The sequence below is a fragment of the Vulpes vulpes genome, chromosome 12 (genome assembly GCF_048418805.1).
Source record: "Vulpes vulpes isolate BD-2025 chromosome 12, VulVul3, whole genome shotgun sequence".
Classification (NCBI taxonomy): Eukaryota; Metazoa; Chordata; class Mammalia; order Carnivora; family Canidae; genus Vulpes; species Vulpes vulpes.
In genome coordinates this window covers 117,897,108-117,913,861 of record NC_132791.1, presented here as the reverse complement: position 1 = coordinate 117,913,861, position 16,754 = coordinate 117,897,108, and the positions used below count along the sequence as shown (strand labels likewise).

General features: G+C 44.2%; 1 protein-coding gene across 10 annotated transcripts in view; it reads right to left on the bottom strand.

The window, feature by feature from the left end:
• Nucleotides 1-16,754, bottom strand: part of SIK3 (SIK family kinase 3) — a 239,344-nt gene that overhangs the window by 23,973 nt on the left and 198,617 nt on the right. For 6 of the 10 annotated variants that reach the window (XM_072729734.1, XM_072729740.1, XM_072729738.1 and 3 more), the window contains 8 exons: nucleotides 7,853-7,971; nucleotides 7,219-7,329; nucleotides 6,831-6,974; nucleotides 6,315-6,392; nucleotides 6,090-6,199; nucleotides 4,554-4,707; nucleotides 4,146-4,301; nucleotides 904-974 (listed from right to left, as the gene is read on the bottom strand). In XM_072729734.1, coding sequence (XP_072585835.1) covers nucleotides 904-974; nucleotides 4,146-4,301; nucleotides 4,554-4,707; nucleotides 6,090-6,199; nucleotides 6,315-6,392; nucleotides 6,831-6,974; nucleotides 7,219-7,329; nucleotides 7,853-7,971 — 943 coding nt within the window. The remainder of the gene's footprint in view (nucleotides 1-903; nucleotides 975-4,145; nucleotides 4,302-4,553; nucleotides 4,708-6,089; nucleotides 6,200-6,314; nucleotides 6,393-6,830; nucleotides 6,975-7,218; nucleotides 7,330-7,852; nucleotides 7,972-16,754) is intronic. The other 4 variants (XM_072729737.1, XM_072729741.1, XM_072729739.1 and 1 more) reach the window with 1 other exon arrangement.

Below are 16,754 nucleotides of genomic sequence, written 5' to 3'. Positions count from 1 at the left end.
CCATTAGTGGTATGTAAACTTGCCAAAGAGTAAGCCATCAGTGGTTTAATATCCATTTGATAAAGACACCCAAAGTTTCCCCAAGAGCCCATGAAAACCATTTTATTTCAACTTCCCTCAAGGGAAAAACATATAATTTTGAAGAACACCTGTATTTCTGGGAAAATACATGCTGGATTCTGGTCAACCCCCCCACCCCGACCCACCCCAGAAAATAAGAAAGACAACTCCCACAAGGGGGCATGCATGGAGCTGCAGACCACAGCTAATGGGACTGAGGTAAAACAAACAGTACAGCATGCCTGATGGTCACTGCCGTTCTCTGAATTAGGCATCTCTCAACAAGGTTCTGCAAACAAGGGATATTTGCATCTGTCCCTGGCCCGAATCCCATATTCTTTTTTTCATTATCTCTTTGTTGGTACAAGGGGATGGAAGAAGCACACAGCAAACAGTACAAGAGGTATTCATTCTCCTGGAAAGGAAGAGTCCATGCCAGAGGTCCATGGCCAGACTAGCTAGGATCACTGTCATCTCAAATCTCCAATTCCTTCTCAGTAAACAGTTCTTGGCAGGTAGGAGCAGGCTTTGCGCCTTGTGAATACTATCAGAGTTGCAATATGAAGGCAGGGGGTAAGGAAGGAAGGAGGGAGGAGAAAGAAAGTTCTTATGGTTATTGCTGTCACTTAGGGGACTTCCAATGGCGCTTACAGAAATGCCATTTTCTGGGTAGTCTTCTGTTACTTCCATGTGGGGAGGAACATGCCATCTGGCTTGAGCAAAGAGACCACACAAATGTTGAAGCTGCACTGTACCACCTCCTTGGGCAGAGGTGACCTTTCGTTGGTTGCAGGGGGAGCCTGCCCAAGGACGTTCTGCAAGCACTGCCAGATGTCACATTACCTCTGCACAGCTTCCTGATCTGGCTCCCCATCCGAGCTCTCCTCGTCCACAGGGGTAACTGCTGGCACTGCCTGCAGAGAGACAGGAAGGAAAAGCTCAAGGTGGCGCTTCTTTCATAATACCTCGTTTGAGAAACCAGGTGTGGGATAGGCCTTTCTGTTCATTTTCTTATTTATAAAACCGTTTCTAGGACCCCTGGGCTATCTGGATCTTTCACATACCTTCCTAGCTTTCCATTTTTTACCTCGAGCAGGTGATTTCAATTGGGATTTCTTCCTCTGATTCATTTTTGTTCATTTATCCAACAAAGAGCTGAATGCCTACCATGTTCCAGGATGAGATGTGAATTAATATAGTTCCTGCCCTCACTTTATAGTCTAGTGGAGGACGGAGAGAAGGGGACAGACAATTACAGAACAACATGACCTGGTCTTCTAACAGGGCCCCTTTGGGAATCAGGAAAGCATCTTGGAGGCTTCACTTCAAGTGACACTTCACTTGAAACCTGAAGGATAAAGAGGAGCTGGCCACATATAAAGGAAAGGGTCACAAGCTTTGGGGTTTCTAGGCTGAGAGAAAAGAGAAGGCCTGCACAGATGTCTGAGGACCTGAAAATACAGGAGAAGCTTGTTTACCTGGAGCATCTAGGAACTGGCCTGTTGTTTCATGTTAATGTTATCACCAGTGGTTAGACAGATGTCTTTCTTGCAAAAATGCATAATGGTTCTTTCGCAGTACATTTTAGTACACAACATATAATTGTGTGATTGCAATTCAATGCTTTAAAATAGCTATTACCCACCAAAACAGATATGTGAAATGAGAACCACCACAATGCACGCATTATTGTGACTCTCCTCATCTATAGGAGGACTCTGGAATGCTGTACATCCTTCACAGCTCCTCACAGCCTAGTGGCTCACATAATCACCATGCCTCAGACACTAGAGTGAAAGGCCATCTTTGATTAGTATGAAAGAACTTTAAAATGGAAGATCATTATAAAACAAAATGAAAACTTTGGGAATAATTCCATTGTTGAAAGGCTGCTAGGCTGCCTGGATCCCTTATTGCAGTACCATGAGGCTGGAGTGAGAACAGGGCTAGGCAGGAAGTGGCTATGGATGGGGCAGGAAAGGGACACGGTGGCCAGTTATAGATGGCCTTGAATGCCATACTAAGAGGCATATTCTGAGGAAGGGCAGTGGTGAGTCACTCAAGGATTTTTGGCAGGTACATGATGTTACAAGATTTATATTCCAGAGCTAGCTTGCTTGAGCTGCAGTGTAGAAGGGATTGGTGGTGAGGATGAGGAGAAAAGACTGGAGGCAAGGAGGGTGGTGAGAAGGCCACTTTATTAATCTCAGCAAAGGATGACAGTGACGAGAGGAAGGAGCAGGGGAGGAGGATGGGAGGCGGGCTCTGGATAACTGATTTGATGTAGGGCTGAGGGAGAGGGAGGAGTTAAATGGAAACCCCACACTCCTAGCTTGCATGACCAGTCCCTGTCACCCAGGAGGAGAAAAGGGTTACACGCAGTCATTGGACGACATGTCAAATTCAAATGTGAGGACATGTCAAATACTGGTAGGACAGCCAACTAACTCTACATGGTCATCCATATGAAGTGGAGAACACAGAAAGAGCATTCTGAGCTGGACAATCACTTGGTAATGGAAATGGGAGTGGAAGAGATCAGCCAGAGAGGGTGTGTAAAATGAGATGAAAACAGGGCGTGAGGCAAAACTGGGGTTTCACCAACTTAAAGGAATAAGTAGAAAGGGAACCTGAAAAGGAGAGGCAGGAAGAAAATGAGAATGTGGGATCAGAGAAGCCAAAGAAGACAGTATTTCAAAGAAGAAAAATGGTCAGCAGTGACTGATATAGTTGGAAGGCCCCAAAGATAAAGATTAAAATGTCCACCAGATTTATCAACAAAAGCTTGTCAGTGATCTTGGTAAAAACAGTTCCAGTGGACAGAGTACGTCACTCTGCCTCCCACAAAGCGGTTCCAGATCCTTCATAACCTGCACTGATCTGGCCCATTCCTGCATACCTCCAACATCTCCCGGTCCATGATACTCTGGCACTTAATCACACATGGTCTTTTCCTAGTATTCCAACATTTCACATATGTTGATCTTGTCTTCCCAATATGGTAAGCTCTGTGGGGCTAAGAACTATGAATACAATCCTTTCCTTTTCCTGACAGCCCTATTACTGAAAGTGTGGTCCATGGTGGACCCGTGTCAGCCCACAAACTGCTGTTACCAATCCATGATAAGGTTAGCACAGAAATTAAGAGTAAGCTTTTAGAAATTTTTATAGCAATTTAACAGGGTAATTCTGTCTGCTAAAATTTAGGCTTATATTTTGTATATTTTAAAAATTTTATTTCTCCAATAATTCACTTTATTTTTTTATTTTTTTCAATAATTCACTTTAATTGCATTTTACAGAGGTATGAATCTCATGATGGATTGAAGGGGAAAAAAGGTCTTCCATAAGAGGAATGTTGTGAAGCACTGCCCTAAAAACACCCGGTAAAGGCTGTGGATGTAGTTAGCACCCAATTGTATGGTCCTTTGAGAATGAATGAAGAAACAAACGAATGAGTTGACCTATGACAAGAAAATCACCAGAAATAAACAGAACCCAGCAGAAGAAAAGAATTTTTGAATGTGATCATTATATATAAAAAGGATGGGATTGAGAGACACCGACTGACTAGGTTAGAGGTTATGAAAGCCAAAAAATCAGTGATTGAGGTTGTACCAAAACTTCGAAGTAGTGTTAATGGAAGGAGAAAGGGTCAGTGAGAAGGTGATTCCTGAAACCAGCGTAAAGAGCAGTTCATTCTAGAGAAAACTGTTAGGGATCACTGCCCTTGGGCAGGGAGGAGTTTCGGTGGGAGGGCTGTGTCAGTGAGACCACTGTTACCCCTCCCTGGGCTGTAGCATTGTGGTAGCACCTAACAGCGTGTCTGTAAGTGGCCCACTGAGGATGACCTGTTCTAGGAGCAGGCTTTAGGGTGGCAATTATTAAGTAAAGAAGGTGGCCAAAAATTAAGTCTGGTAAATTCTACGAGCCTGAAAGAAACAGGAATACACTGAGCATCATAAGCTTAGAGCAAGAAGAAATTCAGACACGTAGGTTGGCGATCTGGGTTCCCAGCCCGAGGCCCACAGCTTCTTTATCAAAAGCTTCTGAGAAAGTAGGTCATGCCCTGTGCTGCTACTCACTGGTGTCATGGTGACAAGTGGGGAGGGTCCCCGTGGGCGCTTCAGCAGCTGCTGGGCATGTAGTTGGATGTTGGCTCCTCCATCTGATGCCCTCCGGCCGAGGGGGCCCATTCCATTCAGCAGCTGTAGGGTGGGCGGCTGTAAGAGGGACTGCTCCTGTCGCAAGCAGAGTGGGCAGGACAGGGTGGTGAGGTGGGAAAGGAGGGGCGAAAAGGGAATGGGACTCTAATCCGCTGAAATGAAGGGATCCTTTCAGTGTGCTCAGACTGATCTGCCCCTCTCACCCAAGGGGCTGTGCAAGAGACACCATAAGGAGAGACCCTGAAATCCTGGGCAAGGTCCCTCAAAGTCTCTCAAGGGAGCTCAGATGTGTTTCTTGGGGGCGAGCTCTCTCCCACACCCAGGTACCTTGTACTCAAGCTGCCCAGTTGGTTGCAAATTTTGCATGGGCAACAGGTTGTGCATGAAGTTCATGTTAGGGGCCACCTGTAGGAACGGAGCCTGCGGGTTGACTCCAGGAAAGGCAGGCAGGAGCTTCTGCAGATCTTCCAGAACTTCCGTGCTGATAGGAAACAGGATGACAGAGAGGTTTAGTTAATATTCTCACTCCAAAGTGCATATAGACCCAAATGGTGAAACTGCTGAGTTCAGCACTTTTTTTTTTACCTTTTTTACTTTCCTCCTAAATCTTTACTTCTAAGACCCCAAAGCAAGTAGAAGCCTAGTGTACGGAACCTGGCTCTCTGCCATTTTACCCTTTGGGACTGGGGCTTGCTATTCTTCATTGACCACTCATGTAAAACCAACAGCTCTGAGCCAAGAGGAAATCCTGGCACCAGTCCAGCTGAAGTTTTTCAAAGCCTAGAGGTGAACAAGCAAGCTTCTGGAGGACATAGAGCATCCACTAAAACAATGGCTACCCGAAGTAGCAACTGATTCACCAGGGAAAGAATGCAATTATTCCTGTCAGTGCTGATGGGTCAGATAAGCCCGGGATGTGCAGGGCTGCTGTGCTGTGTAAGGCTTACAGCACACTTTAAAATAAGAGATCTTTCCACTAACAGGGTGACACAGGACTCCACCCCTTTGCAGCTGACAGAGTCTTTGAAGCCAGAACGTTCCCCTATTGCCTGTTTGATCGTAGGCCGAGAATGAGAAATGTAAAGCAAACAATCAGCAGGCCTCGAGAGGCTTTTTTGGAAATCACTCAGAGAAAAAAGGTATTTATTATAACACCAGCTTTGCCCCTAACTGAACTCTCAAGAGAACTCTTGCCATAACCTCTTACCAACACAGTAAAGGAAATATCCAGAAAAGAGGTAAGGCTATTTTTAATGTTGAAAGTCTTCAAATGTAGAACAAAAACAGAGAACCAGCCTTCGGTACATTTCCCATGTGAGGGCATCAGCGAGCATACGGAAAGACTGTTTTGGGAAAATGCTTTGGGAAACTGGGACTTACTTGGGATGTTTTTGGATTCTCACTCGCTTAATACAACTTTTAACTTACATAAATTACTTGTATCATTTGTCCTCCCTTCTAAGATGAGTCTTGCATTAGAACATATAGTAAACAATATCTCTAAAACCTGTCAAACTTGGATGAATTTTAAGGGGTACTTTTATGACTTAGATCAGGAGAACTCAATTTTTGTGAGCCAAGACGCTACCATGCTTTTCACCAAAGTATTGTGATCAACTGACATGATGATGGCTATTGGCTCACCATCCACAAGGGATAGCTCTGTTATTCTGTGGCCACATCAAGTCTGATCAAGTCAGGACCCTGAACTGGGCTAAAAAAAAAAATACATGTCTTAGCCACTGGATTTGATCTTATCTGGGAGCTACAACGAAGTAGGAAAACTGAGCCATGGTAGGAACTGAAAGTCAGGTGAGACTTCTTTGCTTCAGTATTAACCAGGGCTGTTGGCCAGATACTCACCGTGGGTCAGCCACACCCACTGTGTGCCTCCTCATGGACAAATAGCGGACCAATGCTTCAGGGGAGGGCTCTTCACCCTCATCACTGTCCAAGTTCACGGTCCCATCCGGCTGAGGTGGAAGGAAATAGAATCAAATTAGAAATAAAAAGGAATTCAGGAAAGGAAGCAAAGGTATGGGGAAGAAAGTGATTTTTGGCAAACAGCCCTCTGAGGTCACTACTTGCCTCCACGATCTGGTTCTCTGGGTTAATCAGCTGCACCTGGGGAACACTGATGTTCATAGTGGTACCAGTCTGCTCTGCCTGGAAAGTAGCACATATGTACACACTCTTACTTCACATGCTAGACAGAAATCATGGTGGTCTTTCAAAGGATTCTGGGTTACCAAAGTCTATGTTTTTACCCCTGAGTCTTTGGTTCCTCTGCCCTTAGAAGCTACAACAAGGAAGCATTCTTTAGAGAAAACAGTCTCTCTTGATGACTGGCTATTTAAAAGAAAAAAAAAAGATGCAACTCTTGTTGTCCATACTGAGTCCTGGGATACCCTTCCACCCTCTCTCTGCCAAAGAAAGGTTCTGACTTCTGCTTGACCTCTGACAAAGGAAAAGATGACAGGTGGGAGGGGACGGAGGTAAGGAAGACCAGGAAACTCTCTTACAGTTAGTGAGTGAGTGATGGCTAACCATCCCCTCCCCGCGATGTTACTTGACCTAAATCAGGTCACTGGAGTTATTGCCCACCTGGACATTGACTGGTGCTTGAAAAGCCATGGCTCGGGGCATGCTAGGAGGTGCTCCGACACGCAGGGTTTTGTGTCTCTTATGTCGATCACACAGCAGGCTGTAGATTGCACTATAGTGATCATAGGCATCTGATCTTAATGACTACCAAGGGAGAAGGGAAAAGAGTAAAAAACCCTGGTGAAATGGCATGTCAATAACCAAAACCCTCTCAACAGTACATTCGAGGACCAAAGCACCTTCTTGTCGAGAGTCAGAGAGGGGCAGAGGGAGAAGAACAGGAAGAAAATGAAAAGACTAAAGTTCCCAGGAGAGAGAAAAAGCAGGAGAGGCGGGGCAGAGGAAATATGGTTACCCCTTGCTTTGCCCTCCACGCCCTGAGAGATACCTGTAGTGTCCGCTCTCTGTCCAATCCCATGTCCTCCATGGCCAAGAGGACGTCCTCATTCAGGGGGTCTATCTGTCTTTCTTCCTTCAGCTGCTGGCATTCGGTTATTAACTGTGACATTAAAAAGAGGCAAACTATCAAAGCCCTGATTAACCACATTGGGATGGCAGATCAGATATAAGAACTAGCTGTTCCATGTCCCGAGCCTCAGACAAAGCCTCAGCACAAAAGTCCTAGGTATTCATGCCATAGGCAAAGGTCCCCACTTTGCTGAGGTCCTCTGCAATGGCCACAATGGCTTAAAGAAAGGTATGTCACGGAAGCCACTGAACTGAACACACAGTGACAAGAGGAAGGAGCTAGCCCCATGGCTGGGGAGCTACAGAAATGTGCGCTATACGGTTTCAAAAGCCAAGGAGGGATTATGATTTGGGGACCAGTGTAGGCAACTGGGAACACTACCAACAACTCAGCTGGTTTACAATTCCCTCTTGCTTGCTTCCCTGGCTTCATCAAGTAACACACCACGGTTTGTCCAAAGCACCCACCCTTTTCCTGGCCTGATTACAATCTCATGCAAGAGATAGCCGGAGCTCTGAGAGGAGTTCCCTGAGGCACGCAGGACTCAGCTCACCCTGTCAAAGTTGGGATCGGTGTCCCCTAGCTTCATCCACTTGTGCTTGCAGATCTGCTCCATCGAGAGGCGCTTGTTTGGGTCTAACACCAGCATGTGGCGGATCAGGTGCTCACACTCTGCAACAGACAAACGGGCTGCCCTCAATCTTGGGGAGGGGCATACCAGTGTGGCCAAGGCAAGGCAAGCAGAGGGACTCTCTGGCACCCTGCTTCTCCTTTCTCTCTTTTGCTCCTTATTACTGGTGTCACTACTTATTCCACAAGGGACTGGGCAAAGGCAAGGAAGAGAAGAAAAGTTGGGTTAATACCTTTGTTAAAAGTCTGACCAGACAGTTTAGGGGAAGATCCATGGGTCTCACTTCTTTATATTATGTACAGCCCCATTTAATGCAATTAATGAAAAACTGAATCTCCTCTTGGGGTACCTAGGTGGCGCAGTTGGTTACGTGTCTGACTCGACCTGACTTCAGCTCAGGTCCTGATCTCTGGGTTATGGGATCAAGCCTCACATCGGTCTCCATCCTCAGCTTGGAGTTTGCTTAAGATTTTCTCTCCCTCTCCCTACCCCTCCCGCTTGTGTACTTGCATGCACGTGTTTTTTCTCTCTCTCAAATAAATACATAAATCTTAAAAAAAAAATTGTCCTCTAAAGAGATTCGGTATCTTGCAAGGTCCTCAAAACATTGAGTTCTACCTTCCTATACATATTACTATGAGATACAAATGCTTCTGACTTGGTGTCCAGAGCTCTCTTCAAACCTCAGAATTTAAATTTCTGATGGTCCAACGTGTGGGACAGAGAAACACAGGATGCCTCCCTACCACACACTGGGACTCTGCTGCTACCCTTATTTATCATTTTTCCACATGTATTTAAACACTGACAGGTGCATACAACTGGGATCTGAGCTATAGAGATTCCCATCAATATTCTTCGATGGCTCATACTACATACTATGTTACAGAACATACGATGGATTCACAATAGAGAATTCCATATTCTGATTTCAAAACCACTCTCTAAGTTTTCTCAGGTGTAAACTGGGGGTACTGAGGATGATGAAGGAGTAGTACTTGTGTCAGAGGCGGCAGCGATGATAACAGCAAGCAGTACTTACACTCTTTGGAGCATTTAACAATTACTCTTCTCTCTCTTACACCTCACATCAACCCTAGAGGGAAGGTACCATCATCACTGCCATTTAGAGATGGTAAAAAAGAGGCACAGAGAAGCCAAAAAAATGTGTCCAAGATCACATGGAAGTCAGATTTCAAACCACACAGTCTGACGCTTTAGCTGCTGCCCTTAACCACGCGCTATGCTGCCTCTGGACTGTGCAGAGCCGTGGGCAGGATTCAAACTCCTAGCCACTAATTTGACATCTAAGCCAGTATCATCTCTTGCTTAGACTACTGCAAAAGTTTCCTAGCCAGTCTTTCTGCTTCCACTCTTGCTCCTTTACAATCTGTTCTCCATGGAGAAGCAAAGGGTATGCTTCTAAAACATAAATCTAGGTTCGTACCACCTTGCCTACAACTCTCCAATCTCTTCCCACAACCCAGAGAATGACGTCCAAAGTCCCCGGCCCATAGGCCCATGTCTCTTCCTCTGGCCTCACCTCCTGCCACACTCCCTCTGGCTCACAGAGCTCCAGCGACACCGACATTCTCTCTGGACTACACACGCTTAGCACACTCCCACTGGTGGCCTTTCCACTTGCTGCTCCTCAGACCCTCACGTGGCAGCTCTTTGTCACTCAGGAGAGGACTTAAATGCCACTTCCTCAGAAAGCTCTTCCCACCTCGTCAATCTAAAGTGGGCTCCCAATCACCCTCTCTTCTACCACACGAATTTCCTCCACACAAACAACTTCTTTTGAAGCCACCTGATTTACTTCTTTATTGTCTAGCTTCCCCACCACAATGTAAGGCCTGTGTCTCTCTCACCGATGTTTCTGGTACCAAACCTCCAATACCAGAGATGATCATACCTCACCATCATACCTTGTAGGAGCCCAATCAATAGCTGCTGAGTATATGAATAAATATTTATTGAAACTCTAATAAAAGGAGATTGTGAAACTGCTTTTTAAAACTCTAAAATTCTGAGGTGGGGGTGAGCAGGTGGAGGAATTGGGGAAGGGAACTAAAAGGCACACATTTCCAGTTATAAAATAAATAAGGAGGAAGCAATGTACAGCACTGGGAATGCAGTTAATGACAGTATGATGTCACATGGCCACAGGTGGATGGTAGCTAGATTTTTGCGACGATCATGCTGCAAAATATATGTATACACACACACACACACACACACACACACACACACACACACACACATATATGCTGAATCATGTGGTACGCCTGCAACTACCACAGTGTTGTATGTCAGTTAGGTTTCAATTTAAAAAACAGATACTTAAAAAAAGACTGTAGAATTCTCTGTAAGATACAGGTTTTAAAACTATTTCCATTTCAGGACATTGGTCTTGAAAATAAAACTGGCCAGTGATGATAGCAGTAACCAATCAGTGCTAATTTTAAAAGACTTTTTATGTCTAAGGCACTGTACTTAACAACTTTATTTCATTTACTCTTCCCAACAACCCTAAATTAGCTTCTATTATTAGGCCTCTGAATAAAAGAAGCAAGTGAATGTGCTCAACATTGCAAAGTAATGTCAGGGCTGGTGCTGGAGAGGAAGGCTCCTGACTACCCTTGATACATCCTCATGTGGACATAAATCCTGTTTGATCTATTTTTCCAGAGTGAATTCAGCTCTGCAACCCTACAGTTTCTGTAACATGTGGCAAACACCATTCTAAATCACTGTATGAAAAGGGATACAAAGAGTAATTAAGACAATGTACTCAATTTTAAATTTATTCTTACTTAAAAAAAAAAAGATTTTATTCATTTATTCACGAGAGACAGAGAGAGAGGCAGAGACACAGGCAGAGGGAGAAGCAGGCTCCATTCCAGGAGCCTGACTCAGGACTCGATCCCAGGACTCCAGGATCGCACCCTGGGCCAAAGGCAGGCGCTAAACCGCTGAGCTACCCAGGGATCTCTGAAAATGTTCCTAATTTAAGAAGTTACTACAACTGGGGTGCCTGGGTGGCTCAGTTGATAAAGCATCCAACTCTTGGTCTCAGCTCAAGTATTTATCTCAGGGTCATGAGGTCAAACCCTATGTTGGGTTCCACGTGGGCGCATGGAGCCTCCTTTAAAAAGTTGTTTAGTTGGGCAGCCCGGGTGGCTCAGTGGTTTAGTCTGCCTTCGGCCCGGGGTGTGATCCTGGAGACCCGGGATCGAGTCCCACCATCGGGCTCCCTGCGTGGAGCCTGCTTCTCCCTCTGCCTGTGTCTCTGCTTCTCTCTCTGTGTGTCTTTCATGAATAAATAAAATCTTATATAAAAAAAAAAAAGTTGTTTAGTTTTAGTACTAAAGACCCCCAGGTACAGAGGAGGTCTGGGCCTGGTTGGAAGGTGGTGAGAATTTTGTTCGAGCCTCTAGATGGCGCCCTTCTGTTTTCTTTCAATTCCCACACAGCATGTTAGTGTATAAAAGGTAACCACGTCAGTCCTCAATCAGATGACCAAGGCAGAATGACGTTCAGTTACAGGCTTGCTTTAAAGCAGGATTTTCAAGGCAATTTCCTTAAAAACAAAAGAAATGAACACCAATATAATAAGCCTTGCTTAGAAGATGTAGCTAGTTTGATTTTAGGATCTGAAATCTTTATTCAGTGATCCTTAATCATGATTTGGTTTCAGATGCCTTGAAAACTCTCCAGAAAAACACAAACAAGAATTTATACATAAAGGGGTGCCTGAGTGGCTCAGTTGGTGAAGCGTCTGCCTTCAGCTCAGATCATGATCTTGGGGTCCTGGAATGGAGCCCAGCATCGGGCTCCTGCTCAGTGGGGAGTCAGTGTCCTCCTCTCCTTCTGACACTTCTCCCTGCTCGTGTGTGCTCTCTCACTCTATCTCAAATAAGTAAATAAAATCTTTGAAAAAAAGCATTTATACACAAAAATTTGCACGTAATTTCTGTTCAAGGGGCCCCCCAAACCATGCCATTGATTCCCCTGATGTCTACAGGTCCCAGGTTGAGGCCTCCTGGTGGCAGTGACAATACCTAGGAGACAAGTTTCTATCCTGTATGGCCTCCATAATATCCTGCATGCAAAGGAAAGAAATCTCACGCTTTCCATGTGTTGCACAGATGGTAAAATATGACAAAATGCAGAAAGCCAGATATTATCATCAACTCATACTTCCTAAGTGTCCTACATAGCTCATGAAATTAAATTCAAGCTAGATTTGAACACACCATTTTACATAAAATATGGACACAGGGTGAAAACAAAGGTAATCGATGCTCCCAACCCAATACCACAAAGCAACCACGGGACAGTCAATTCAAATGAATGGGAGGAAGCTAGGGCCTCAGATGAAAGGCTACATGCATCAACTTTTCCAGCTGCCAAGGACTCTATTTTCACTTCGGCAATAGCCGATTCCTTGTTCCCTCCCTCTGCTAGGGCATGAAACCGAAGTGCTTTGGGCCGTGCAGGAATAGTGTGCTCTGCCTGCATGTGCCAGAGGAGCCGGCAGCGCCTTCAGACGTCGCTTTCATCTGCTCCGCACACGACGCCAGGCAGTCTCTGCAGTACAGATCGCCACGGCCCTGAAACTTGATCTGCCACCAGAATGCTAACTAGAGGATGCACAGCTCGGGCAGGCCCTGCCCTGTGGTGCTGACAGGCCTTTGGAAGGCTCTGGAGAGACAGAACTGCCATAAGGCCAGGCCCTAAAATGGGAATTGCATTGAGACCACCCGTGTAATTCCATCTAAGAGGGCCAGGTCTTCAACACCTTTTTTCTTGTCGAACCTTGATGATAAACAGTTTTTCTTTTAAGAGTTAGAAAGCATTTGGCCTGGGTTGGGGGCAGAGATGGGGAGAAGTAAAGGGTGAGGAAGGGGAATTAAAACCCAACTTCAGATTCACCAAAGACAAGTTGACAGGAGTTTGGTCTCCAGTTTCCAGGCCACAAGGAGAAATGAGCAACTTCAGAATTTCCAGACTTAAAGTTTGAGACCATGGCCCTGAAGATGGGTTAAAGGCCAGGAGGCAGATTTATCTTGGAGAAGAGAAGGTATAGGTCAGCAGCTAGGGGCATACTGGGTGTTCTTCAACTATGGGGAGGGTTATTGTAAAGAAAACAAAGGGAATTTATACTATGCTGTTCCAGGGGCCTGAATTTGAGATCATTAGAACATAATAAATTCAACTTAGGACAAATCTTTCTAATTGTTAGAGCTGATCCATATTCCTGGGTCAGAGTGTTAGGGATCTGAGGAGGGGCCCCTTGGGGAAGCGAGAGGGACTGTCCAGTGGGCAGGGCCATACCTGGGGCACGGCTAATTTTATGCATTTTATAGATCAGTGTTCTGAATAAGAGTTCACTTGCAAAGTTAAGTCCAGAAAAAATATCCTGGATAGGATGAACTCCTCGGTCCCCTCCAGCTCTGAAAACCACATAACTGTGGAAAGGGAATGATCTGTCCTGGGAAATGGTGTACTTATTACCACTAGATAATCACTTATTATCATTAGCGTTCAATCAGAAGCTGATGATTGAGATGTCATCAGAAGGGCTCCCAGCATCATGTGAGGAAGACAGAGAGTCCCTTAAGGACAGAGACTGTGTCTGCCTAAGCTGTGTACCCTGGTGCCCACCACAACACCTGATAGGCTAACATGCTCTCCAGAGGCCAGTGAGAGAAGTACTGGATGGCATGCTGCTACAATTCCTTCAAACGTTCCTCAGCAGTTCCTAAGAATCCACAACAGAGTAAGCCTTTTCCTTGCTTCCAACCAGGAAAACCACACAACTATCCTTTTACAGAAAACTGGGATGTGGCAGTGTGTGGGGGCAAAAGCCCAGATCAGACAGTTTCCAGGGCTTGCCCTCGTAGCTTTAGAGTTCTCTGCCTCACATAGTGGTACTTACTCACTGATCTTTTCTGAGGCAAAATACAGAATAATCTGTAAATCAGATTACCACTTGGGGCAACATAGATATCTGCATGTGGGCAAAGCCTTAGCGTCAAGATTATGTTGCAAAAAAACCAAAACAACTCTTAGCAGATAAGTCTTCTCCATAAACCCTGTGGATTTGATTGAAAGTATTAGTAATATATCCTTACCATGTTAACAGAGAGTGAGACAGAAAAGAGCAAAAACACAACATAGGGAAAGAGCTAATGAAAGATTAATAGAGTATTCCTTCAAAAATACTACTTAATAATAATTACTAACATTTATTGAACATTTATATGCTAGGCAGAGTACTAACCCCTTCAAGCTAATTAAGCATTAATTCACACACCAACCCCTATTACCATCACACCCACTTATTTTATAGATAAAAAAAATTAAAAATCAGAGAAGTTAAGAAACTTGACCTGAGAAAGAGATTAGGGCCAGGATATAAATTCTGGTCAGTCTTACTCCAAAGCCAGAGTCTGAACCCATATAGCACCTAAAATAAATTAATTCTGGATGTTTTATGTAGTAGCTGGCATATCTTTTAAAAAGCAAATCAAAGGGTGTCTGGATGGCTCAGTTGGTTAAGTATCTGCCTCTGGCTCAGGTCATGATCTCAGGGTCTTGGACCTGAGAGCCAAGCTTCTGGATTTGGCTTTCTGCTCAGTGGGGAGTCTGCTTCTCCCTTTCCCTCCATGTGTGATCTCTCTCTCTCTTTCCCTCCCCTCAAATAAATACATAAAATCTTAAAGAAAAAAAAGCAAAGCAAATGGATTTTCCTTTTCTGATGATCAAATCTCCCAGGTTCCATCGCCCTAGAGCCACCTACAAGCCATGTTCAGAAAAAAAGTGGGCTACAAACTAGCTAAAGACAATGTTAAGGGGGATAGTAGGTTGCACTGTGAGGAACTGAGAAGGCAAAGACATCAGGGTGAGTATTAAATGCACCAGCAAAGAGCGAACCCAGGGGACACAGCAGGCTGTTGGTGCTGATGGTGGCAGACGGAAGGCCAGAAACAACAGGGTTCCTCAATCAAGGCGCCACAAAAGAGAAGAGGTGGACAGAAATCTGGGGAACTGAGTCATCAGCATCTTCAGGCTGATCCTATGATGGAGCGAATGGCAATTGTCCCTTAAGTCCTTCATGTGATGCCAAAGGATGAGGACATGGCAAAGCAATCATTTTCACTCTGTGGGCAGAGGAGTGGTCTGAAAGGAATTGAGTCATAGATTCTTTCTGACCACATAAAACTGCTCTGAGCTGAGGAAACAGAAGACATTTGTGTGCCAGGAGGCATGGGGAGAATGCAAGGAAGGGGCAATTGCTCAGGAAATTCTTGTTCCTTCCAGGTGCTTGGAAGAAGGGTACGGTCTGGTGTTTCATGTGAGTAACATTCCAGTTGATACTAAGTGTGTTCAAAGGTAATTCCAAAGAGTTATTTTCAATAAGGTTAACAAACTTCTTAAAATACTTAATTCCCAAGCAATTCAAATTTCAAAGAGGGGTCTATTTCTTCTCCAATCTCAAAATCCAGAAAGGAAGCAAAAATAAGTTGGCTATTAAAATCTCTAATAGAGATTCCTGGAAAACAAATAACCTTAATAATATTCTGTTACCCATTCACCTTGCCTAGCTCGGGGAGCAGTCTGGGGAAGAACAGATACCATGAGAGCAGGCAACAGATGAATAGTCCTAAATGACAATCTCTGGATGGAGCAGTATGGCACCAATAAGAGTCTGTGCCCTTGTGTATATGTTTTGGACTTCATGAATGTCTATGTCTCATAGCTCCTCTTTAATTCCACCTGCATTTTCCTAAAAGGAAAATCATGCACCAAACATGCTGTTCTTCTTAATGAAAAGAAAATATAATCTGCCACCATGTCCTTGTCTAGTCATAATCATGGCTAAAACAGTGTGACTATTTTGTAGCATCATGATCCTATAGAAATAATTAAAAAGTCAATCAAAAACACATCAGAGGGGTTTTTGTCAAGATATCTTCCTTTGGTAAGAAGCTGGCCAGAGTTAGGGATCCTCACTCAGCCTGTAGACTAAGCTCCAGAAATGATGTTTTTTAAATACACCCAAGGAAACCCTGTCATTGTCAGCTGTCACCTAAGGTCAAGGTTACTTTACATAGTAACTATTTTAAAATCTAAACAAAGTAGACAAATGGTCTTGAAACAAGACATTTCTATGTATAAATAACATACACTGAATGTGCTAGACTTACAGATGCATTCAGAGACTGTAAATGTTAAATACAATCACACAAAATACAGGGCTTTTTTGTCGTTGCAATGAAACTTTGTTATATTAGATAGTGCTGGAACAATGCTGCTGTCAGATTGGAAGACATGTACTTTATAAATTCAATTATGATACGTTACTGTCATGACAGAAATATATACACATTTCCAACTTGCAAGTTAGCTAATTAAGGGGGGTTATTTTTTTTTTTTAAGGGGGGTTATTGAAAGTACTAGTCAATACCACAGTTTTACACAACCAAAGAAAACACATAATCTTGGAATTAACTATACTGGAACTCAATCTTCAGGAGTGTTGGCTGTAATAAGATTTGACTCATTAAAAAACAAGCATTGAGATCAGCTCCTCCTTGTTAGAATGGCACTAAGAAGGGTAAAAAATCTTGTTTCAAAATCATTTGCTTTCAGTTCTTTAGGGGAAAGAAAACTGGGAGTCCCAGTACTGAAGTATTCAGTAAAATTCCTAGAAGGATAGTCCAACAGTAAGAGAACAGACAAGGAAATGGAGCGTTCTTGATTTAAATACAAATCCCAACAGCACTGGTTTCTGCAAATTATTATCAGAATGTTC